This window comes from Schistocerca nitens, chromosome 11 (genome assembly GCF_023898315.1).
Source record: "Schistocerca nitens isolate TAMUIC-IGC-003100 chromosome 11, iqSchNite1.1, whole genome shotgun sequence".
Lineage (NCBI taxonomy): Eukaryota > Metazoa > Arthropoda > Insecta > Orthoptera > Acrididae > Schistocerca > Schistocerca nitens.
In genome coordinates, this window is record NC_064624.1 from 50,380,292 (window position 1) to 50,406,864 (window position 26,573).

Here is a 26,573-nt window from a genome sequence, read left to right on the forward strand (position 1 = left end):
GTGCTTGATGGAGTGACACTTAAATGCATTGCTCTTCTGTGACTGCATGCAAGCAGTACTGACAGCATAACAACGCAACGGAAAAATACTTCTGAGCACTGCTGTAGCCTAACAAAACCCTCCAAATACTGTTATCTGCATATTTGCAGAGACTTTTTGACCTCCTTGCTGTAGTTCATTTGCAGTACATACAGCACCACTATGCTGTACTGCGAAGGTATTACAAATGAGAAACAAATTTTTTTGTTCTGCTCAGTTACAGGCCAGCTAAGGTTTAACATTTCTTTATGCTACTCCTTCATCTGTACACGTATTTCTCTCCACTCACCTGATGTCTAGTTTCTATCTTGTCTTTTTGGAACTATTTTGCTGTGGAGAATTTATCAACTCAATTCTGTTTCTGTATTTGGTTTGGTTTTCAATTTCTTGCTTATTTATACAAGTGTCTTGTAGGTCTTTGTGCACTTCTGTAAGCCATTGAGTTTTTTCAGTATGCTAAGACTCATTACCCTTCTTTGCCAAATTCTGGCCCCAGTTATTTTCCTACATATTTATGTATACTTGTCTATTGTTTCTGAATTTAAATGTTTGTACTGGTGTTCTGTTTCCTAATATCTTTTCTTTTTTCATAATTTTCACTATCATTTGTTAAATCTGAAATCAGTGTTTATGATACAGATGTGTATTCTGGCCAAATGACTGCCTTGCGAGTTGGAGGTTCTGCAATTTTGGAGAATGAATTTTTACTATGAACATCTTCTGTTTACTGTAATGCAAAGTCCATCTTTCATAGTCTTCCTCTTGTGGCTCCATTTTCTCCACCATTTGGCTATATGACTTATCATAGATCCTTAAATTTGTCTTCCCCTGATACTCTCATACTCAGTATTTGAGTGGGATTTTGCAGTATTGCTGTTCCCCCATTACTGCTTCTTATCAGAGGAGATGAGTAGTCATGCTTTTCCTACTGTTTTTCTTTCTCTCTGTTTTGTACCTTCTCTACACTATCAGTATTGCTAAATTATCTACAAAAGTATAACAGACAATTTTGACATCCATTTTCTAACCAAGTAGTATTCAACTTGTGGTATTATGTTCTGACAAGTGCTCCATCTGTTCAATGTTCACTTTTCTATTATGGTCTGAAAGAAGAATGGAGTTAGTCCATTGCCTTGGCTAAAGTCTATTCTTATATCAAATGAGGCTGAAGTTCTTTTAAAAGGACTCATGTTGTATTCTGCATGTCAGATTTTTTAAGTATTTTGAATAAAAGCAGTCGTGCTTTATAGTCATAAGCCTTCTAAAATTTTACAAATGTATTCCAATAGTATTTTGCCACTTCAGTCCTTCATCAATCTGCCCATCACAGGACCTTCCTGTCCTAAGCCATCCCTGATATATCTTGTATTTTAGAATTTCTGCTGTTGTTTTCTCCTTGAACTTTTCATGTAATTTCTTTGAATCTTCTGTGAACATGATTATCAGTTATTCTAGGCCAGGAACCACTTTTATTAATCAGTGGTAATGGTCAATTTCAACAGGTATCTATGTCTGACAATGAAATTTATGAAGTTCTTGGAATTGTGCTTTGTTATTGGCACATAAGCTATGTGATATTCTCAAATCATATTAGTGTTGATTGCATATATTTTTATTGATTTAGTGATATATATATATATATATATATATATATATATATATATATATATATATATTATATGTATGTATGTATGTGTGTGTGTGTGTGGGGGGGGGGGATGGTTATCTGCCAACAATTTAGCTAACTGTCTTTTTCTTACCATTTGTCCTTTTTTCTTACATCCACAATCAGGCAGACATTTATAAATGAAAACATTTTCTCCCTGGACTGTTATGGTACATATTTATTCAAAATTAATTTGGCAGCTGTACGATTCTCAAGTGGTAAGTCAGTGTATGTCTGAAACCTTTATAATTCCTTTTGAGGTAGTATTTTCCTTGTGTTAACCGTGTTTGCAAATTCCATAGTCATTACAAGACTGGAGTCTTCATAATCTGTATGTCCAGACAATGTTAGTACTTAATGTACTAATTTCTGTCAGTCATATCATACTGCACATCTTTATATCCACTCCCCAATGACTAGGCATGACATGTAATAACTTCGACATAGTTCATAGTAAGCTGTCACCTGAGAATGGCATAAGTCAAAATTCCAGTTGTGAATACATTTAATTAATAGCAGTTTAGGCAGAAAGTGTTCTCATCTCCATTCTGTACCAATCTGAGGATAAAAATTTAATAAAAACTTAGGTTTTCCTCTGGAACTTCAACAGATGCTTCTCAACATAGTTCTCAGGACTGTTTTGCTTTCTGCATTGTTCTTGTTAACATGATTTATTGTGCATCAATTATTGTGTACCTCTCATCTAAATATTGGATTACTGCAGGGAGTGAGTCTTTCTGGAGGTAATGGAAAAATTTGGTACTGATTGCAACATAGATTTGACGTTTATGAATGCAGAGCCTAGTTCTGGGATAGTTTCGCGAATTTCTTCCCTGTGTTCTATGTAAAAATCTACAGTTCTCTGAATGTGGTATTTTCTTCATCTGTGAATGTGCTGTTTTGTAATACCAATTTTGTTATACATTTATAGTGCCTGAAAGTATTTTGAGTTTGCCAATATTTATTAATGTTTGTATATTTAATGGTCCAGGTCTGTATGTAGTTCTGGGTGTGAACTTAAGGTTGGGTTTAGAAGTCGCTCCTCACCTCTGCAAGTTCATCCGGGCTGCCCAGAGCACAAAGGCCCAAATGTGTCATTTATGATAATTGATTCTTCTGTCAGTGAATGGCAGTTTTCATAATAAAAAAACGTGAACGAAAATTTTACACAAGGCGGAAGTGCATGACAGGTTAAAAATGTGAAGTGTCTAGTAGGAAGTATGGCTACAACCAAATTACTAGCTTGTGTAGTTATTTACAGTACTGAAGACAAATTGAGAAAATGGAAAGTGAATTCTGACTAATATTCTGTTTCATTAACTGCAACAGTTTATCATGTCCTCTTTAATGATATTTTCAAGCTTCACTTATAGCATTTGGTGGACTAATCACATGTTGGTAGGTGTTAATATAAATCTATTTATTTACTGTCCCATCAGTTGTAAATCACTGGCCATTTCTTGAAATGTTTCAGGTGGAAGCCTCAACAAGATATGCATCTGATAGTGCAAGGTAAGTTTTCATAATTCATTGCAGTACTTTTTGAATAATATTAATTATTATTTATTGTGAGAGTACTTCAGAAATAAAATGCACTACTTTAATTATTCAGAATTACCAATAAGCACCAACATTACAAGGCAGTATTGTGAGTAATGGTGTTCTGTGCAACAACCATTATGTGACTGTTCCTAGATAAATAGAGCACATGTCTAATATCTGTACAGGAACACAAAAGTTCAGGTGGTATATCAGCAGCTGTATCGTGCTTAATCCAGAACATCACTTGAAAATCACTGACATTCAACAAATTCATCTTGATAGCCACAAGCTAATGTCATACTGCAGTAGAACAAGAAAGGGTGAGTGGCTATAAATCAAAAAATTGGAGCTGATTCCCAGCCTTTCAGATGAATGAATATAGTGTTGGACAACTCTTTCAATGCTGTGCCACAGTGGTGCTCAGGAAACACACACAAGCTTGTAGTGGTGACAGTTAACGGGCCATGATCAAGAAGAATTGAGAGTAGCTGGTGCCAGTTTCAGTAAGGTTGTGAAGACTTAACTGGTAAGTCCTCATTCTCTTTGTTCCTCCATCATCCTGGTGTGTTCCTGAAGGCTGGCTCTTTCATTAGACACATTACAGGTGACAAGGTAATGCATAATTCCTAGCTCTGGGTCAACAGTAGGGTTCACACATACCCTCTGATACAGGCCAGGCCCAGAGAGGGGTGACTGTTACTTTCCCAAATGCCAGTTGGTCCCTCTGTCAGGAGTTCGGGAGGTGTGAACAGTCATTTACGGTGTGTGAATCCCCCTCTGAGGGGGCACCCAATTGGAAGGAGCATGCCATTACAGATGTTGGCAATCATGGGGATTTTTTGCAGTGGCTCAATCAACGTCTTAGGGTGTGTCTACTAAACATAAACAGAATGAGGCTAAAAATTTCAAGGCCATACCAGCTGTACATCAGTTCCTCATGGTATCACGTACCGGAGGTGGTCAGTCCTTTGCTACGGTTCGTGCTTGCATTATTCTGAAAGGTGTTGTTGTAGTTGCAGGCCCTGTGAAATTCTTTTGTCATTTATGTAATACAACTTTGCTTCTGAAGACGTATTGTGATTTTCAGGCCCTACAACTGCTTACAGCATCACTCCTCCAGAGTTATCCTGTTTGTGTTGAGGACCATCGTTCACTGAATTCTTCACATGGTGTTCATTACATTCTGATGCTAGATGGCCTCACCGAGGGAGAAATCCACACTTCCCTCTAATCATAGCATCACTGTGCCCCATTGAGTAATGAAAAAGATGGATGCAAACTTAAAGCCCACATGCACTCTTTTTCTACCATTTGCTCAAGTAGTGTTTGCCTCAAAGATTAAGGCAGGCTATGAAGTCATCATGGTCCAACCATACATTACAAACAAAATGAGTTCAACATTATAATAAAACACATATCCTGTCAAAACATGGCCAAATGTGTTACTCTTGGCAGAGATGCTCATTAGGGCAGCTGTTTGCCTCCTCTCTGCTGTATCAGTTGTAATCCCATGAATGTCCCATGTGTCTTAATGAGTGAGCCATCCAGGAGATCTGAGTGAAGGACATCAAACTCCACCTTGTCACTCACAGTTGTTTGCTAGTCAAGATCCTTGCATTTTACTATCTGGCATTTACAGTATCATTTTTGCTATGCCATGAATAATGGAGAATATGCCCACCCAGACTTGCAACTTCAAGTTCAGTATTGCAGTAGTGAAATCACTCAGGTCACAGTAGCATCTCCTTCTCCTCCTGCGGCTGCACAACAAGCCATCAAATCCTTGCCCCTGATGACGAAATTGCCTGCTACAGAACTATCAGGCTGGAAGGACAAAAGCAGTACTCCCGCAAATACTTTCTACAGCTAAAAACGTAGTCTTCATCTGCCAACTAGAAAGTTCTATGAAATCAAACAAAAATGAACGGTTTTCTCCTTCCCTGACTTAGAGATCCCCTTCAGTGCTGTTGGCACATATACCCTCACCCAGCTGACCTCCATTTTGCTGGTGCCCACTGCCTACTGATTTTCTGCCATGGAATTCACAGGCTGACCCAAGGAGAATGACAAAATGTTTGTAGATCTCATGAACAGGATTCTCCAGCCTCTGCCCCTGTAGCAGTGAATTTTTGAAGGCTGGTACTCAGCAACCGCAAGGTGACTAACCTTCATTTGTTCCCTCCTCTCCAATCCCCATTATGACTCTTCTCCAATGGAACATTTGTGGTACTAGATCCAACAAGGAGGAATTACAGCTGCTCTTGGAATTACAGTGTTCGCTTGTTTTCTGCTTCCAAGAAACAAATTGTCCTCACAACCCCTTTGACCTCTCATATTTCGTTCTGGGACTCTGTGACCTTTCCCCCGAGGACTGCATTCCACCTCATGGAGCCATGCTGATCATCCATCTCACTGAACACTCGTTGGGTAGCTGTTGCAGTCTGCTTTTTCCTCCTTCATTTCACCTTTTCTCTTTGTAACATCTACACCCCTCTGTTATTTGCTGTTACCAAGTCAGACTTACTCCAGCTCATTGGTCAGCTCCTTCACTCCTTTTTGCTACTTGGTGACTTCAGTTCCCACCATCCGCTTTGAGGCTCCCAGAGAACCTGTCCAAGAGGTTACCTCTTAGCAGACCTTCTGAATCCTCCCTCTTAGCACTGGAGCACCCATGTTTCTTTCAGATTCCATTCACATTTATTACCATTTCGTCCTCTCGTTCTGCACTGTCCAGCTCACCTGTCATCTTGAGTGGCCCACTCCCTCTGATGCATACCCAAGTGATCACTTTCTGTGTGCTATCCATTTTCAGACTTCTACCCCACCTGAGTGCAAACCCAGTTGGAAGGTTTCTGAGGCCGACTGAAGGCTTTACTCCTCCCTCACGACCTTCACATAGCTGTGATGACCAAGTAAGGATTCTTCTGAACGTTATCCTTCCGTTGCAGACTGTTCCATACCATGCACTTCAAGTTTACTGTAGCATGTCCTGGTCCCTGGTGGACTGAGGTGTGCAGGAATGTGATTCGCTTGTGGAGATGTGCTCTCCACATTTTGAACCATCATCCATATACATCTGTTTATATGGTTTGGCTTTGTCGGACACATTTATCTGAGTATCATTGTCTTTGCTATCCCCATTAACCATATTATCGCTTCTCCCACCAGCCATCTCACCTCCCTCTTTGTCAAGGATTTTACGATCTGTTGCAGTTCTACATCAACTTGTCTCCTTCAGCAGCGTTTTCAGTGTCGTTCCTATCGTTTTTTCTCGTGAAGCTTGTGCAGTGGCTTTCACTTTCCACTGCCAAAACCTTTTGTATGAATATTTCTCGGTGAAATGAGTTTCTTACACCATCCTACATCTTGCGCCTTTTGTTCTTCCACTCGCTGAAACTAGAAAATTCCTGGGGCTCATGTCTGATACGAAACTTCCTTGGTCCTCCCATGTATTCTTACTTGGCTCTACATAGTACCTTGTTCCTCAGTGTCTTGCATCTCCTAAGTGGTACTTCCAGGTGAGTTGATGAGACTACCCTGCTCCGTTTTCTTTATCCCATGTCCATTCATAACTAGACTGTTGGTGTTTAGTTTATTCCTCTGCACCTCTGTCCATCATATGGTGTCTTAACACACTCCACTACCACGGAATACGTTTCGCCACTGGTGGCTTTTTCACTAGCCCAGTTGAGTGTCTGTGCAGAAGATGCTGAACTACTAGTCATACTGGCATGATGTCCTCCTCAGTGGATAGGCATGTTGTATCTCTCTCACGTGTGGCCACTCATCCTATTCCCTCATATTTGAAGACTCCCTTGCCTGCCAGTATGGGACATGCCATTCTTCTGTTACATCCCAGAGTTCACTTTTGGCTTTTGCTTTGGCAGTGTAACTTCACGGTACCTGCCACATTCGTGATGGTTGTGAACCCTTCACCTCCTTGGCTTGGTGTAGCAGCCCATGTTCATTGTGGACTTCATTTTCTTCACTTTTATAAGCAGGACCCACTGTAGGAAAAAATGGATAAATAGTATGGACTAACCTGTCTTCAAGGTACAAAATTCGTTGCAATATTATGCTCTATGCGAATTGTACTTACTGACAGTATGGCCACCAGTTGATAACTCAAAAATTTTATCAGTATTATACACCATCACTTGACCCTTTGAGAAAATAAGTAGCCATCCTATTGAATATTTGTGACTGAAGTCCACAATGTGTTTCGTTTTTATCTCTGATTTAAACATATTAATGTTTACATGTACCTCAAATCCCTCAGCAAAACGTTTCAAGTGTACATATGAATTGACAATGTGGCAAGAGCCAGGAGGTATTGCCACAACTTCCCCATTCCCTAGACGCAATTTATTATTAATTCAGTGACGTTAGCTATGCTTTTGTGTGTTTCCAGACCAGTTGATTCTGTACATCACTACTCCCTGCTCATCTATTGGAGGAAAGTAGTTTGCTTTCAATTTAGACCAATTAGCATTAGAGTGTACGTAATTACATTGCAGCCTCAAATGATGTGGAGACTTGCATACTGCTTGTTTTTATGCAATTTTCTGGAAAAATACCATGCAGAAATATCCTCAGAGGTATGAACTGAAGTTATGGTAGTGTCGAACATTGTACAACAGCTGGTTCCTATTGGTAAAATGACAACACAATCTTTCATGTGGCCTTAAATCACAAAGCGCTACATACCCTGAACAACATCTAAATTGACAGTTCCACGTTTCTTGGGTTTCCACACTGTCTCAGGCCATGTATCCTACATAAACATGCTGTAAAATATCGCGATTTTAAATTTTCTGACGAGTTTAAGCGGATCTATGTTTTTAATCCTTCTTTCCAGTACCACTGCTGTGGGCTGTTTCTTAAATGTAAAACCCAAGTTATTTCCTGTATTGTAAATATAAGCCTTTACCCATAGCGATGGCCTCCATGGTCATATTATGCCTTTTAGCTGCTTGTAATTACTTTTCGCATTTTTGGATGTTCTGTACTGCTTGAAATATATCAGGTCTCCTAGCTAATGAAACCAGTGGCTGACAGCCCAGCAAATGGAGGTATCATAAACAGAATTGGTCCACCAGATCTCTTTGGTATTGGTAGCAACCTATGCCTTTTAACACATCGTTTCCTTCCTTCTTTCTGCTTCTAGGCTCGTTTTGCCGCTGTCACGAATTTTTTAAACATCACACAGGTTTTTCTTCTTGTTTAGTATGCAGTGAGCTGCATTCAGTATTTGCTTGAAGGTTAGTCCAGTACCCAATTTAAGTTCGAGCAAACATCGCCTTATCAACCACATATGCAGACATAGGTTGTCCTACATGAATATCCATCTCTTGACATACCTGCACAACCTCATCAATGAATATTTGGTCTGCAATATGGTGATCTTTGTTTGTAGTGTAGGCGATCATGTGCTCTTTGCGTACATTGTCCAAAGCATCAAAGCCCTTATCACCATAAGCTAGGTGCTATTTCAATTTTGTTCCAACTCCGCAGAAACTGTATCCAGAGATACAAACTTCTGATCGCAGATTCTTGAGAATACCACCTCCAACTTTGTTGATACGTTTCCTAGCACTCATATCACACTACTGCATGGCTTGAACTTTGCTTTTCGTATTACATAGCAAAATGCAAGTGTTCACCCAGCTGTAGTGCTTTGATGAGAAACTAAGCCATTTCATCAATGCCCTGTTCCCTCAACATCTTATGACCTGCTGTATGAGGAACATATTGGGTTCGAAGCGTTCCCATAATTCGTTTGTAACATCAATAGGTTTGTTTTTAATTCTGTGGTGAATAATGTGATTACACTTGAAATGATTTGTGGCTGTATGTTCAGGCATTTGCACGTACGTTGAAGATTAAATTGCTTCTACATTCGGTTTCTAATTATCCAGTTCAACCATTTGGCAATAATAGTTTCCAAATGAGAGAATGTTGAATAGTGATTTATCCCACATCGTTCCAATTCTGCTTTGAAATGCCTATTGTAAAATTCACTTCCATCATACGCCTCAAGTCGGTTGGGCAGTCGATTTAGTCCTGTGTGCAACAATTATTCAGAATCCTCTGTGCCTGTGACCGTGTGTGCCTGTGACTGTGAGAATGTAGTTGAAACCATTATTTGATTGTAAGTAGTCCTGTGTATCTAAGAGATGAGCCTGCCATGCATAATCCATTCCTCGTATTATCAGATATATTCTGCATGCAGGTCTGTAAAGCTCTTGAACTACTCTCTTCGCAATTACTCGACGATGTGTATTTTTCTAAGCTCAGGTACGATCAATAACATTTTGTTCATGTAATCTGCATTCTCTTGCCTAACTGAAGCTGTAAACAGTCGTAATCGAGCTATGATTTCATTTAGTTACCATAATTTATATACTTCAGAGGCCGATTGTTTAGTCTTTCTTGCTGAACTTCGACTTTTACCTACACTATGTGGAGCTGCTACTGCTGCTGTAGTTACAGTCCTGTATTTGTCGCTCTATGAGACATCCATTCATCCTTTCGGGGTTTTACATGCGTTGGTCATGCTTAATATTGCACCACGTGTTTTTATAGTTACAGGGTATATTTTTAACATTCGATATTTTCAAAATTATTAACTGTAACAGCCTAGGCAATCTTCCAAATTCCTTGTTAACAATTCTTACTGCCTTCGTGGTTAAACATATTGTGTGCTTACCTAAGAAATATGGTTTCGCCCTGATGACCCCATATGTTCTGTCTTAACTCAGCATGCCTCCTCCTCCTCCTCCTCCTCCTCCTATTTCTGATTCTATCCATAGTACATGACAGCTCTTTCAGCCTGTCAGTTACTGGCTTAAATATTACTGAGAGATAATGGTCTTGTTGCAGTTGACCTTACTTTCACCAAAGTAACTTCGGTCAAGTTTCCAGTTTTTAACATTACACTTTCTCATCAACATGTTGGTGTAAACTAAGCCATTGCTGGCCATTGTGGCCGAGCGGTTCTAGGTGTTTCAGTCTGGAACCGTGCGACCGCTACAGTCGCAGGTTCGAATCCGGCCTTCGCCATGAATGTTTGTGATGTCCTTAGGTTGCTTGGGTGTAAGTAGTTCTATGTTTTAGGGGACTGATGACCTCATATGTTGAGTCCCATAGGGCTCAGAACCATTTGAACCATTTTTGAATTACGCCATTTTTGAGACAGTTTACAACTTAGGTTTACTTTGAGACAATTGGTGGTGACGGGCATGAAGTGCCTTAGCTATCACATCGATATTTCACACATACATTAGTTTTATACTGACTCCTTTAATTTTCTCGTTGACACACAGTTCATATTTCTGTATATGAACATTCAACACCTCAAATTCATAACACCTCTCTTAACAAGACCTTCAGTTCCATTAATTTAGTGTTGATTGCCTCCATTTTTTTGTCAAATGTACGTGCTTTGCATCCTCTTAATGAATGTGCAACACATCTGCAAATTTTTACATAGTGTACAATATACTGACACATGTGCGTTTTGGTGCATTGCCTTTTTGAAGAATCTAGTTAAAGTTCTGTTTCTATTGATTCTCATTCAATTTACTAGTTTTATCTGTAACCAGCAAGCTATGCTGAGAGTTAATCCAGCAATCCTTACGTATAACGAATTCATTGAGTAACATTTCTGTTCCTAGATGTGCTTCGAAAATATGCTTTAATTCAGATTGCCTGTTCGAAAGTTACAAGGTTGGTGCATTCCAGAACAACAGCTTTTGGATGCTTAAGTATGTCTCACTGAAATAAAATATATTGACTTGCATGTGGTGAGCAAAGCAGAAATATCTGCACATATCCTGATTTCCCACAGAGATGTTGCCAAATAAGAATGTGCTGTTTTGTTTTACTTTTTCAGGTGGTGAATATCACTGCCTGTTAGTCCCTCAATTCCGTGCAAAATCTCCTGCAGTAGCTGATATTTTAACTGAAACAGTATTTTTGAAAAATATGTACATGCTCTAAGTGGACTCCCACAGGATATGTCAACAGTGTAAAAATTTGATTATTTTCCACAGCATGAAGCCCCAATAACCAAAGCATTTCTAATATCAGGAAGTAATGATCCATTCGTCTCGTTCTTCTGGTTTATACCTTCATCATTGCAGGACCAGTCATTTAAAGACCCTTGGGGTGAGACTGTTTCTTTCGTCCACTTGGTCATGGTGGTAACTGTTTATTTACATTGAAATGGAGGGGTTTTATAAAGTATTAGTTACAGCTGGGCATATAAACAAACTTAAATACGATCATAATTCAGTGCCCACATCTGGTAATGTTGAATAATACATTGACACTTACCTCAGTGCACAGAATGCATCATGGAGTCGAGCTATGGTAGTTTATAATGAGTGGAGAGTTTGGCAAGCTATCGACAGTAAATTACTGCACAGTGTGTCGTAGAATTGGAGAATATGTGACTGCCATCTTTGCCAACACTCTAGCTCATCCTGTACTGCATTTCATTAAATGTTAAAAATCGGCTCCTGTAGATCTGTGCTCCCTCTGTTAAATATTTTAACTGTACCGACTGAATCCCCTACAGAGATGGTATGATCACTTTGTAACATCAGGGAACATCAGGGGAGAGCAAACTTTTCTGTGGAACAAGGCTGAAATCTGCGTTGACACACTGCATGCTCAATGTCATCAATCCAAGGAGAATATCGTTGTTGTTGTTGTTGTTGTTGTTGTTGTTGTTGTTGTTGTTGTTGCTGCCTTCAGCCCAGAGAGTGGTTTGATGCTGCCCTCCATGCTACTCTATTCTGTGCAAGCTTAATCATTTCCAAGTTACTACTGCAACCTACATCCAACTGAATCTGCTTAGTGTACTCATCTTTTGGTCTCCCTCTACGATTTTTTCCCTCCATACTGCCCTCCAGTACTAAATTGGTGATCCCTTGATGCTTCAGAATATGTCCTACCAACCGATCCCTTCTCTTAGACAAGTTGTGCCACCAATTTCTCTTCTCCCCAATTCTATTCAGTATCTCCTCATTAGTTGCATGATCTACCCATTTAATCTTCAACCTTCTCCTGTAGCATTCTACCTATGTAATCTTCGACCTTCTCCTGTAGCACCACAATTCGAAAGCTTCTATTCTTTTCTTGTCCTAACTATTTATCGTCCACGTTTCACAACCATACATAGCTACACTCCATACAAATACCCCAATAAAAAAAATATTTTAACAAGATTGCGATCAAGACTGTTTTAAATTTTAATTTCAACCCTCAGAATCGCCTGATTTAATTAGACTACATTCCATTATCCTCGTTTTGCTTTTGTTGTTCGTCTTATAGCCTCCTTTTAAGACACAGTGTGTTCCGTTCAACTGCTCTTCCAGGTTCTTTGCTGTCTCTGACAAAATTACAGTCTCGTCGCATCGGCAAACCTCAAAGTTTTTATTTCTTCACCATAGATTTTAATTCCTATTTCGAATTTTTCTTTAGTTTCCTTTACTGCTTGCTGTCTCACTCCCTTCCCAACCACTGCTTCCCTTTCACGCCCCTCGACTCTTAAAACTGCAATCTGGTTTCTGTACAAATTGTAAATGGCCTTTTGCTCCCTGTATTTGACCCCTGCCATCTTCAGAATTTGAAAGAAAGTATTCCAGTCAACATTGTCAAAAGCTTTCTCTAAGTCTACAAATGCCTTTCCTTAATGTGTCTTCGAAGATAAGTCGTAGGGTCAGTATTGCGTCACGTGTTCCAACATATTAATGGAATCCAAATTCATTTTCCCTGAGGTCGGCATCCACCAGTTTTTCCGTTGGTCTGTAAGGAATTCGTGTTCGTATTTTGCAGCTGTGACTTATTAAACTGACGGTTTGGTAATTTTCACACATGTCATCAGCACTTGCTTTCTTTGAGATTGGAACTATAATATTCTTAAAGTGGTTTGAGGGTATTTCGTCTGTCTCATAAATCTTGCTCACCAGATGGTACAGTTTTGTCAGGGCTGGCTCTCCCAAGGCTATTAGTAGTTCTAATGGAATTTTGTCTACTCCTGGGGCCTTGTTCCGACTTAAATCTGTCAGTGCTCAATCAAACTCTTAACACAGTATCATATCTCCCATTTCATCTTCATCTGCATCCACTTCCATTTCCATAATATTGTCAAGTACATCGCCCTTATATAGACCCTCTGTATATTCCTTCCACCTTTCTGCTTTCCCTTCTTTGCTTAGAACTCGGTTTCCATCTGAGCTCTTGATATTCATACAAGTGGTTCTCTTTTCTCCAAAGGTCTCTTTAATTATCCTGTAGGCAGTATCTATCTTACCCCTAGTGATATATGCGTCTACATTGTTATATTTGTATTTTAGCCATCCCTGCTTAGCCATTTGCACTTCCTGTCGATCTCATTTTTGAGACATTTGTATTCCTTCTTGCCTGCATCATTTACAACATTTTTATATTTTCTCCTTTCATCAGTTAAATTTAATATCTCTTCTGTTACCCAAAGATTTCTACTAGCCCTCACCTCTTTACCTACTTGATCCTCTGCTGCCTTCACTATTCCATCTCTCAAATCTACCCATTCTTCTTCTACTGTATTTCTTTCCCCCATTCCTGTCAATTGTTCCCTGTACAACCTCTGGTTTAGTCAGTTTATCCAGGTCCCATCTCCTTAAATTCCCACCTTTTTGCAGCTTCTTCAGTTTTAATCTACAGTTCATAACCAATAGATTGTGGTCAGAGTCCACATCTGCCCCTGGAAATGTCTTACAATTTAAAATCTAGTTCCAAAATCTCTGTCTTACCATTACATGATCAATCGGAAAGCTTCCAGAGTCTCCAGGCCTCTTCCAAGTATACAACCTTCTTTCATGACTCTTAAACCACCTGTTAGCTATGATTAAGTTATGCTCTGTGCAAAATTCTACCAGGTGGCTTCCTCTTTCGTTCCTTTTCCCCATTCCGTATTCACCTACTACATTTCCTTCTCTTCGTTTTCCTATTATCGAGTTCCAGTCCTCCACGCCTATTTAATTTTCGTCTCCCTTTACTATCTGAATAATTTTTTTTATCTCATCATACATTCCTTCAATCTCTTCATTTGCGGAGCTAGTTAGCGTATAAACTCTTACTACTGTGGAAGGTGTGGGTTTTGTGTCTATTTTGGCTACAACAACGTGTTCACTATGCTGTTTGTAGTAACTTACCCACGATGCTATTTTTTATTCGTTATTAAACCTACTCCTGCATTACCCCTATTTGATTTTGTATTTATAACCCTTTATTCACCTGACCCAAAATCTTGTTCCTCATGCCACGGAACTTCACTAGTTCCCACTATATCTAGCTTTAACATATCCATTTCCCTTTTCAAATTACCTAACGTACCTGCACAACATTGCACACTCCAATATGTGGAACGCCAGTCTTGTTTCACCTGATAACAATGTCCTCCTGAATAGTCCCCTCCCAGAGATCCGAATGGGCACTATTTTACCTCCGAAATATTTTACTCAAGTGGACGCCATCATCATTTAACCATACAGTAAAGCTGCATGCCCTCAGGAAAAATTACAACTGTAGTTTCCCCTAGCTTTCAGCCATTCACAGTGCCAGCATAGCAATGCCATTTTGGTTAATGTTACAAGGCCTGATCAGTCAATCATTCAGACTGCAATTACTGAAAAGGCTGCTGCCCCTCTTCAGGAACCACACGTTTGTCTGACCTCTCAACAGATAACCCTCTGTTGTGGTTGCACCTATGGAATGGCTATCTGTACCGCTGAGGCACACAAGCCTCCCCACCAACGGCAAGGTCCATGGTTCATTGGGGGGGGGGGATATTACTTTGTCATCACTAAATTGATGGTTTTCAAGTAATACCACTTATTAGAACTCCCTTTTCGATATTACACTGACACTAACATGCGTACACCCACTGGTATTCAAACAGTTGGTTTGGTTGAACAGCATTATGTTGACACCAGATGCCTGCTGCTACGACGACTTCACCTTTCCCGCAAGGAAAGCACATAGTGTTAGTTAGAAGCTTATTTGCTCAGTTTATCTGTTCATCAGCGTCAACATTAATACTTAACCTGGCTCACAACAGGGACTTCTGATGCATGACTTGACATCCTTATCATTTGTTGTTTGTCACAAGAGAGCAAATTATTTATCAATTGATGTAAGTATATTTTCGTGACATCTACTATCATTATAGTTATAATTGTAATATTGTTGTTGTTATTTAGCTTCAAACCCTGTATTTTGTGCACATTTGTGTATTTATCAGGCACATTTATACGCTTTAGTAACTGTGTAGTGCATAGAACCACTGTCTGCATTGAATCATTCGTTTTGTGTTACTTGCAGCACTTAGATCGCCCAATCCAGTGGTAGCTCTCATAGTAGCAGCAGTAGCACATCAGAGTACTGTGGGCTGACACATGTTTCCATAAGAAGCGACTTATTTTAAATTTTGTCAATGCTCCTTACCTTCAACTCCTATTTTTCGCATATGTCTGTGTATCTACAATACCAACTCTGGTATGGACAGATATAGTAATTGCTGTGTTCAGATGTGAATCAAGTTGGTGATTCTTCGCTCACAGCTCCAGGCAGTGTTGTACACCAATTGGTCCACTGCTGCAGTCATATTGGGTACTGTCCACACTGAGATTGACCTCTCACTTGTGGTTGAGTGGAAAGTCATTCAAGCGTGTGGGAGGCAGTGGAAGAATTTCCATGTTGCTGATCGAAGAGCCTGCTCTGTTCGTCTGATGAACAGATTTGGGAGCTGTCTATGGCTGATGGAATCCATGAGCCAGATGAAGTCGTGTGCCCTGTTCCAAAGGAAGCCTCTCAGTGTGCAAGACTGAGCATTCGCAGAGGGTAGTATTACTGGTACTTGGAATCTCCGATGTTAGGTGTGTAATGGCGTCATTTAGAGATAAGACTGCATAGGAGGGGAAGGAATCCAATGTGCATTCTGTGTGCATACTGGTTGGAGTCTTTACAGATTAGAAATGGGAGCTTCTGAATGCCATGAAAACCATGGCATAGCCAGCTGTAAGTGGTGACTCACGTTGGTGGTAACAATACAGATTGCGTTCCATGAGTAATGAGACCAATGTCTTTCTAACACAATGGTACACCACAGTGTGTTGTAACCTGCTGGGCTAAGTGGATGGGGGTGTTAATTTCAAAACGCTCTTTGTCTCATTCGGTTGCAAGCTGCCGGAGAGTCAGGACATGCATTTCTGTTAACCCTGTTTTGAGTTTATGTAACTCGGCACAATGGATCATTCTGTACAGGAATGGTACGCTATCAAATTTTACGTTAAACTTAGTAAGTCCGCCACCAAAATGTTTCCATTAGTTCAGCATGACTTTGGGGATGATTGCTTGTCCAAATCGCAACTTTTCCGATGGCACAAGTCGTTTATGGAGGGCCGAGAGGAGATTACCGACAAACCTCGCAGTGAATGGCCATCAACCGCATGAGTCGACGAAAATGTGACGCTTGTGCGCGATTGTTTGAACTCTGACAGACAGCTGAGCCTTCAATTGATAGCACTAACTTTAAACATGTCAAAAACAACCTTTTTCCGCATTGTGACCGAAGATATGAACATGAGAAAGATGTGTGCCAAACTTGTCCCAAAAGTGTTGACCGAAGAATACAAGCACGCTGCCAAGAAATGTTGGAAATGTGTGAAAATGATCCTCATTTTTTAAAATCAGTTATCACTGCTAAAGAGTCGTGGATTTTTGAGTACGTCCCTGAGACAAAAAGGCAGAGTTCAGAGTGGCACACCCCATCGTCGCCCCGTCCCAAGAAGGCATGCATGAGCAAGTCCAGGATCAAAACCATGCACATTGCCTTCTTGGACGTCAGGGGCATAGTCCACCACGAATTACTACCTACTGGGACTACAATGAACTCAGCTTTCTACTTGGAAGTGCTCAAAAGACTGAAAAGGAGGGTCTCGTGCTGCTGAAGCGACAGCAAGAATAAGTGGAAAGTTCACCACGACAACACACAGTCACAGTGCCTTCATTGTAAAAGATTTCCTTGCCAGGACCAAGACCCCATTGGTACCTCAGCCTCCCTACAGTCCTGCCCTGGCTCCTGCTGACTTTTTTTGTTTCCTTGGTTAAAAGGAGTCATGAAAGGAAAACATTAGGACACGATTGAAAGCGTCCAGGCCCATGTTACATCAGCTCTAAAGAAATTCCAGGATGCCTTCCAGGCATGGAAACACCGCCTCCAGAAGTGTATTGACGCAAGAGGGTGCTATTTTGAAAATTTTTTATTTGTACGAATATATTAAATAAATGATTTTTTTATGAATTTGGTCGCATTTCTTATGAAACGCAACTTACATGTGTCACATTGCAATGAAATAGGTTCTGTCTGGTTTCAGCGCCTAGCTAATAAAGACTGCCATTCTTGCCTGAGAGATGAAGGTGGAGCTCACCATCATGGGCTAAACTGAACGTGGTTATTCCGTACAGAGTGGAGTGAAGGTCTGAATCAGAGTCCCAGACAGTTCAGCAACTGGGTAGGTTGCAGATTCCTCAACCTGCGCCAAAATGTGGTGGATTTACAGGTTCTGCTAATTGGGTCAGGAGTAAACTACGCAAAGAAAGCAGTTCCACGAGTATAGGGGATGTGTAGAGGAGACTGGGCTTTTCTAGGTGAGAGGGTCTCAGGTAAGTGCAGAAAGGGCTTCAGTTTCAAAGGCTGAAAGTAGAACACCCAAGGAGGGTAGATACAACCACAATAAGTATTGTAGTTGTAAATTGTGGTAGCTGCATTATAAAAGGAACAGAGCTCAAAGCGGTAACAAAAAGCACTGAATCTCAAATCCTTGTAGGTATTGAAATAAGTTCAGCTGAAATTTTTCAAGAGACCTAACCATGTTCACAAAGAATGAATGAAATACAGTTGGTGTAATGTTCATTGCTGTTCGAAGTAGTTTACCTTGTAATGAAACTTAAGTAGAGATTCCTGTGAGGCAGTACAGATAGCAATCAATTAAAAGTTCCAGGCTGAGAGGCTATAGTCTATCTGTAATTCGTTGCTAACTGCGGGCAATATCTTCGGAGGTGAGTCAATGATGGCTGCCAGGCCATGGATTTCCCGTTTATATAGAGGGCACCAACGTAAGTCACGTGGGGCCGACTGTAAGTCTGTCTCTGACTAACGTCATTATTCTCGACTTAATGTAATAGATCGTCACATCGTTGGTGCAAAGTTGACTGCCATATCCTGCCTAACTTTAAGCCGTCCCCTTTTGTGCTGAAATCATTGTGGTGTTCCTGAATCTCTATAGCTTCCCTATACATATGTGCATAATAATCGATGTCCTGGCTAGCACGTTTTTCTCATTAAATTTTATTTCATGGTCGACATCTTTAAAAACATGTTCTGCTACAACTGATCTGTCGGTATATTCCAGTCGACACTGCCTTTTGTGTTCGGTTTAGCTGGTATTAACACTTCTTATCGTTGTTCCAATATTAACCTTCACACAGCCACACGGAATTGTGTACACCTCAGGAGTTGCTAAGAGGTGTAGTGCATCTTTCGCCGATCTTAAACACTAAAACTTGGTCACTAAGATTCTTCCGGATTTGAGGCCGCATTGTCAACTATAAAATTCCGACGTTTCGGCGACTGTTGCAAGACACCTTTCTCAGACACCCTGAGGAAGGCGTCTTGCAACAGCCGCTGAAACGTCAGAATTTTATAGTTGACAATGCGGCCTTAGCCCCAGAAGAATTTTTTGACTGTGACAAGGGCCGTGAAAGCCTACGTTTACACTCACTAATCGTTTTCGTGGGTCTAAAGATTGTTATAACTTGAAACTTTGCCAGAACTTTCCCAATACTGTCCGTAATATTGCAAATAAATGGAAGAAAAACTCTTCCAGCTGACAGTTGTTCTTGCTGAATGTTGTCACACGCTTTTCTTCTGGGATGAAGTGCTTGATCTATCTCGTTGTCAGCGTATCCAGTTTTCTTAACAACCGTTCGCAAATGATTTAGATCATCTTGCAAGTAAACTGGCTGACAGATATTATTAGTTGTGTCCACCAGTGTTTTAATGACGCCTCTCTTCTGCCTGGGATGATGGTTCGAATCCTTATGGAGGTAATGGTCGGGGTGTGTGTGTGTGTGTGTGTGTGTGTGTGTGTGTGTGTGTGTGTGTGTGTGTGTGTTTCTCTTTTATACACTTTATGCCCTAGACTGCAATCTGCCCGTTTAATTACTGATACATCCAAAAAATTTAGTTGTCCATTTCTCTCTTCCTCCGTAGTAAATTGTATATTTGGATTAATACTATCCAAATACACCGTGAATACATACAACTAGTTCTAAGTTCTAGGGGACTAATGACCTCAGCAGTTGAGTCCCATAGTGCTCAGAGCCATTTGAACCATTTTGAATTCTTATCAAGAATAACTGTCTGTAACTTCAGGTGTTGGTATCCTAAATGCAGTGGAGCAGCTTAAGAAAGGCGATGCCTCTGGTCCAAATTGTAGACCATTCAGGTTCCTTTTAGAATATGCTGATGCAATAGATCGATACTTAAGTCATATACAACTCTTCATCTGCAGAAAGATCGGTACGCGAAAACAGGAAAGTTGCGCAAATTACTCCAGAACCCAAGAAAGGAAATGGGAGTAATCCGATGAAACGCAGACCCGTTCCAGTAACAGATACTGGAAAACATAATCTGTTTGAACATTATGAATTACCTGGAAGATGTCATTTGTTGACAAATAGCCAACACATATTCGGAAAACATAATTCTTGTGAAATACAACAAGCTCTTTATTCTCGCAAAGTAATAACTCATATGGACAGATGACATTAGATTGATTCCATATTTTTTATTTTCAGAAGGCTTTTGACTCAATTCCTCACAAGTGACTTCCAATTACATTGTGTGCCCCTGGAGTATCATCCTAGTAGTGTGCACAGATTCGTGATTTTGTGCCAGAAAGGTCACAGTTCGTAATAACTGATAGAAAGTAATTGAAGTAATATCTGATGTTTCCCAAGTGTGTGTTATAGGCCCTGTCTTGTCCCTGATGTACATATACGATGTAGGAGACAATCTGAGCAGCCCTCTTAGATTAGGCGGTCATTTGCGTTATCGTAAAGTCATCAGATGATCAAAGCCAATTGTGAAGTGAGAAAGATATCTGTATGATGTGAAAAATAGCAATTGACATTAAATAATGAAAAGTATGAAGTCAACCACATGAGTACTGCAAGGAATGTGCTAAATTTCGTTCACACGATAAATAATACAAACCTAAAAGCTGTGAGCTCAACTAAATACATAGGAATTAAAATACGAATACGCAGCCCCCGCCCGTGCGCGCCCGCCTCCCCCCCCTGCCCCTACCGCCCGCCCCCCGCCCGCATCTCCCCCCCAGCCCCCGCCCGCCTCCCCCCCAGCCCCCGCCCGCCTCCCCCCCCAGCCCCCACACGCCTCCCCCCCCGCGCGCCCCCCCGCGCCCGCCTCCCCCCCACAGCCCCCGCCCGCCCGACGGCGCGCGCCCGCCTCCCCCCCACAGCCCCCGCCCGCCCGACGGCGCGCGCCCGCCTCCCCCCCACAGCCCCCGCCCGCCCGACGGCGCGCGCCCGCCTCCCCCCCACAGCCCCCGCCCGCCCGGACGCGCACGACTCCCCCCCCCCCCGCCCCCGACCGCGCGCCTACATCAAGGAGCAACAAGTGGTGGTTGTGAGGGTTATGCCAGTGTTCACAGCTTTCATCTTCCCTCCATTTTTTGAATGCCAACAAACACTCTTGGGCACATTTTGCTTGGTGCATGTCTCTAAGCTCATACTTCTGCCACAGTGTCATTTCCACGACAGGTGCCTTCGAAATAGACAGACAAGGTCATACGGTAATGCTGTGGTTAATTCTTGCTGCTGTTGCCATGGCTTTGCAGACAGTATGACACTCACTATCAATCTTTTACTTGTGCTCACTGGACAGTGGTATATGTTTGCTAAGAGAGCAGTGATTTCCATTTATTAATATTGCCGTTTTTATTTCTGATTTAAGATGATTTGATTCCAAAACACACAGAACCAGCAAAGAGTATTTTACGTAAGCTAAACGAATTTCTTCATGACCTTAAAGACAAAGCAAAAAGAGACTGAATCTTATCAGCTCTGCAGACTTCAACAACATAGATATCTGGTGTTTGACCATGAACTTTACTGAGAATATTTACATAAGTGCAGTGGATGGAAACCTGTGTACAGAAACGGATTTGGAGGATCTCTAGAAAGATATTCTTCATTGTATTATATTGAAATTTCATGACCATGGCGAGTAACCTACAAGACAAAATGAAGGTGATGTTTTAAATTGTAAGATACCTTTCACAGGGGGCTAATTATTGAGAGGAAGAGTTCTGAAACCTTTGGCATACATATTCAGCAAATGCAAAGATGAGAGATGGTCTCTGATGGAGGATCCGATACTGTATTAAATGTTGCTACTTCTGAAATAAATTCACAGCATCAGGAAAAGAAATAACTGTTTCCGTATTATTTATTTTGATCAGATGTGGCTCAAACAAAATAGTGCAATAAACAAAATGTGACAAGCTTCAAAAAGAAATGATGGTTTGAAAGTACTGTATGGCAGAGGAAACACACTTACTGTCTGTCATGCAGAATGATCTGAACATGCCCAAAAATCAATGACTATCACGAAGAACTCAACAGTGACGTATTTGAATCCTTGTGTTTACCTTTATTGAGACAATTCAATGAGGGCGCTCTGATTGGTGACAATGCCAGTTAAATTTACAGAATAAAGGGGAAATTTTCTAATTCAAGAAGAAAGGAGGAGGAAATTCCACATTAGCTGGAAGGGAAGAGTAACTCTATTTAATGCTGATATACCAAGGTGGCGATATTGGAGGTGATTAGGTGTCATTGCCATATTTATAATCGATATGAACTTCACAGCTTAGCACCAGAAATGAAGCCCAAGATTGTGAGACTGCCTCTTAGTGCAGAGAAGTTGGATGAGGCACCATTGAGGGGAAGGGGCGGGGGAAGAAAAGCAGTGGAGAAAAGGTGTGGAGCAGAGGGGCTAGAGGGATGGGAGTGGGCAAGTAGAGGGGACTTCATACGTTAAAATTAAAGACAGTATGAAAAATTCATAAACTAAAAAACATATTGCTTAGAGCAACATGCAGATGCATGTGCCTGTGAGCTTAAACTAAATGGAACCTTTATAGTTCTAGCTGTGTATAGGTCCCCAGTCAGATATTTCCAACGATTTCTGAAATACTTTGAATCTTTATTGTGCCATCTGCCAGTCAGACAAGCAAATTATAGTTTGCGGGGTTTCCAATGTAGATATTCTGAAGAAATCAGATTGAACTACATTGGAGTATTTCTTGGTTCTTTCAATTTGATGTCAGTTATAGATTTTGCTGCATACAGGAAAGCAGCACTAAGAAAGATACTTTACAGACTGAATATAAATTTAGTCAAATACTTACTCCTTTTGAGAATGATCCTTATGATCAGGATGCACATCTAGGTATACTATATAACATAGTTCCATACAAGTAATGCAAAATAGTCCTCCAAAATAGTGCATTTAATTTAACAATTGTACAGCTAGAAACAGAATGGGATGAAATCTACAGGGAAGCTGATGCTAATTTCAAATTTAATGTGAAAATAATTTCCCAAAGGAAACAACAAATCGTAATTGTAAGAAACAATCTAAAAAGCTGTGACTTAATAAACAGATAATATGTTGTAAACAGAAAATCGAAATTTATTTTACAGCCAGGAGTAATTATCGAGTAAGAGCCAAATATTACAAAAAACTGTTGCACTGTATTAGGAAAAGTTATTAAAAAGCCAAGAAGTGTGTGCACCATGTCTCGGATTAGCACCTCTGATGATAAAATGAAAAAAAATTGGGATATTGCTAGAAAGGAAACACGACAGTGGAAATCACAGAAAGATTTTATTCCTATCAAACTCAATGAGAAGTTTAACAAAAATCAGAATTAATTGTAATTATAATTTTTTTAAAATGTTGTAGGGAAAATGAGGATACAGCTGTTCATTGGGAAATACAAGGTTGTACATGGAAGAAGGAATACCTATGCAATTTGATACAATTGAAATTCAAACCACCTCTCGAACTGAAATTAGGAAAAGAATTAATTCACTCAATGTAGAAGCACACATGGAATTGATGGCACTTCCAACAGAGTACTAAACCTGTTGTGAGCAGGACATGCACAAACGGTTTAAATCATATTTAAGTGGAAGAATGTAGAAGGTTGATTTTAACAGTAGAGATAGTGTGCTAAAGTTAGCAGTCCTTGTAATATTAGTAATATTTGCCCTACAAACATTAGTATACGCTCAATGGTAAACACCTGATGGCCTGAAGCTATCAAACAATTGTAATGTAAAAGAAATTAACCATCAAATAGCAGTGGCAGAATCTATTATTCTTTATCTTTGCCACTCTCACCCGGCGGTCGTAAATCTCTAAGTACACTTATCGATTAATGATATAAAAAAGAATTCTGTTATTTCAAGACAAATGAAGCCTTGAGCGATTCACCTTTTACTGTTATTATTCCATGAAAGGCAGACTTGCTGTGTTAAAATTTGTGTAAAATACTCCGTAAATGTCCTAATTGTCTTTTCAATCAGAGAACATGTAGTTTTATGTAATTAATTACTAACAGGGTCCATCGAGAGGACATTAGTATGAAGTATTGCCTGTTATGTACAAAGCTTTTGTTAATACGCACCAGCCATTGTAACTTAATATTAAAAGGTACGTAGCATTAAAAACGTGTTCTTATATAGCCAAATTATCCATAAGTATCTGCATCTCCTCATTACTTTAATGTTAATCATTTTGTATCAGTTTATCTCCAGAACCTACGATCATGCTGATGGACCCAACACAGCATTGAGGCAGGGAGGAACACTACCATTCTCCTTTCATTTCTGAATCATTTTTTTAATTATTGTGTAGTATTGCTTTTCTTTTAAAGTCAGTAAATCTTTTGGTCTATTAGTGTCGATCCAGGTATGGCTGCATTGCGGTCATGTGAATGAGCGGAAATGGTAATGTTGCTTTGATAACACTACATCCTCTGAGAAGGTATGAAGAATGGTGTCCCACAGTGTTCACGTTTGTTCCTCATATTTTTCTTAATATATGTTAATGACCTGGCACTCTACACTCATGAAGATGCAAAGCTAGTTCTTTTTCTGATGATGCAGTAATCACACCAAAGAAATATGAATTAGCTGAGGAAACTGTGAATTATGTCTTTCAGGAAATTAATTGGTTGTCTGCAGATGGTTTTGAGAAAACACAGTGTACACTGTTCTGTGCAGTAAATGGCAGAATACCATTGATAAGTATAGATTTACAACAGGAATCTGTTGCTAAGCAGAGTATTTGAAATTTCTGGGTGTGTGCATTGATAAAAAATTAATTTGAAGAAGCACATCATGAGCTTATGAAACATATCAGTTCAGCATCTTACGCCATTAGGGTTATTGCAAACTTTGGTGACAAACATATCAGTAAATTAACTTATAATGCATATTTCCATTCACTGCTTTCATATACCATGAAGTTTTAGGGTCACATCATTTAGAGAAAAAGTATTCATTGCACAAAAGCCTGTAATCAGAATAATAGTCGGGAAGCACTGAAGATCACATTGCAGACACTTATTTAAGGAACTAGGGAGGTTCACAATACAAGAATCACAGTTCAAAGATAGTAGCAAAGAGCAGTGGCTAAATCTGACTTTGGCACAGAAAGAGATGAACTGCGCTGCCAGAAAAATCTTTGTTCGTCTATCAGGTAGCATTAACAGTCACACAGATAGCCAACCAGCTTCTAAAAACAAATCAAAAGTATTTATGAATGAGGACATTGTCTACTCAGTAGATAATTTTTAAATTGAAATAGTAATTGTAAAAAAATATACATTGTGTAAAGAAACCTAATGTTAAACTCACAAGTTCCACATTGCAGAGTGACATATTCAGGATCTGTGGAACATGTATTAATGTATTCTAGTATCATCAAACCTGGCAAGGACTGTACATAACTCTATAGTTATCATAATTTTTATCTTACCAGCTGTAAACAACATCATGTTGAAAGTTTGGTCAGCATGTGGTGTACCTGTGTCAAAGATCCAAGAAAGTACTGATTGACTTTCCGCCGGGGTTCAAAAGGTATTATTCTATTATGTACACTATGATTGCCAGAATGCACTGACCACCTGTGTGTCAATGTTACGTTTGAGCAGTGCGTGATAAATTAAGTTTGTAATGGTCTTATTAGTCTTATTAATTGTGTTCAGAGGACCCTCAAGTAGATAGTCAGCACTTGCCATCTGTAGATCATGAAAGTTTGTCTTCTGAGCAATATCTAAAAGGGATTCACTAGACCTCTATGCTGTGTAACTTGTCCTATCTGACAGCAGGTGTATAAGAAATGTACCTCCATGGGTACCAGACAGGCATATATTTTTTGGAGACAGAGTACAGAAATCAGTAGGATATGATATTACACATTAACCTGCCGACTTGGAAAATTGGATGAAAAGCCATTTCATTGTTTTATTCTTAAACTACAATTTTTAATTCATTGAAACAATGTGTAACATTGTGAACAGTTAATACTACTAACCGATAAAGTGATTATCTGCAAACATTTTGATCAATCACAAAATAAATATATTTAATCAGACATTTGGAGTAAATGGTTCTAAAGTGTGTGTACATGGATGATATACACTCTCCAGTAAACAAACCTCACCAAAAGCGGAAAGCTTCAATCAGTGGTCCCTTAAATTTTCTCTTGACCAAAAATTGTTTCCATGAAAGAATGAGAGAGTGAAGGAGTGATACTGTGTGTTAAGGATGACGAACATTAACAGTGATTTCAACTTCCTATACCTTATGGCAAAGGAAGTAATAACCTCACTTTCAACTTGGGCAGAAAGCCACACCAACATATGTAATTGAATTACTTAGTCAAAACACAGGTAGCAGTGAGGGATATGTAGCCCAGGGCCCAGTCTGTAACTTAGCAAACATACAAGGTGATAATTGTTGAACTATATCAAAAAATCGTAAATTAGTTACAAACTACAGCGTTCACACACTTTATTCAACATGTAAACTTCACCACAGATATTGAGATTTAGGTTATGACATGTTCGATATGCCTGCCTTCTTACCGATGATGTGGCTCAGCCAAATAGCAAAA

The 26,573-nt window shown here is 39.9% G+C and overlaps 1 protein-coding gene across 5 annotated transcripts in view; it reads left to right on the forward strand.

The window, feature by feature from the left end:
* Nucleotides 1-26,573, forward strand: part of LOC126213116 (zinc finger protein 492-like) — a 187,660-nt gene that overhangs the window by 152,511 nt on the left and 8,576 nt on the right. For all 5 annotated transcript variants that reach the window (XM_049940719.1, XM_049940720.1, XM_049940723.1 and 2 more), the window contains one exon: nt 3,180-3,217. In XM_049940719.1, coding sequence (XP_049796676.1) covers nt 3,180-3,217 — 38 coding nt within the window. The remainder of the gene's footprint in view (nt 1-3,179; nt 3,218-26,573) is intronic.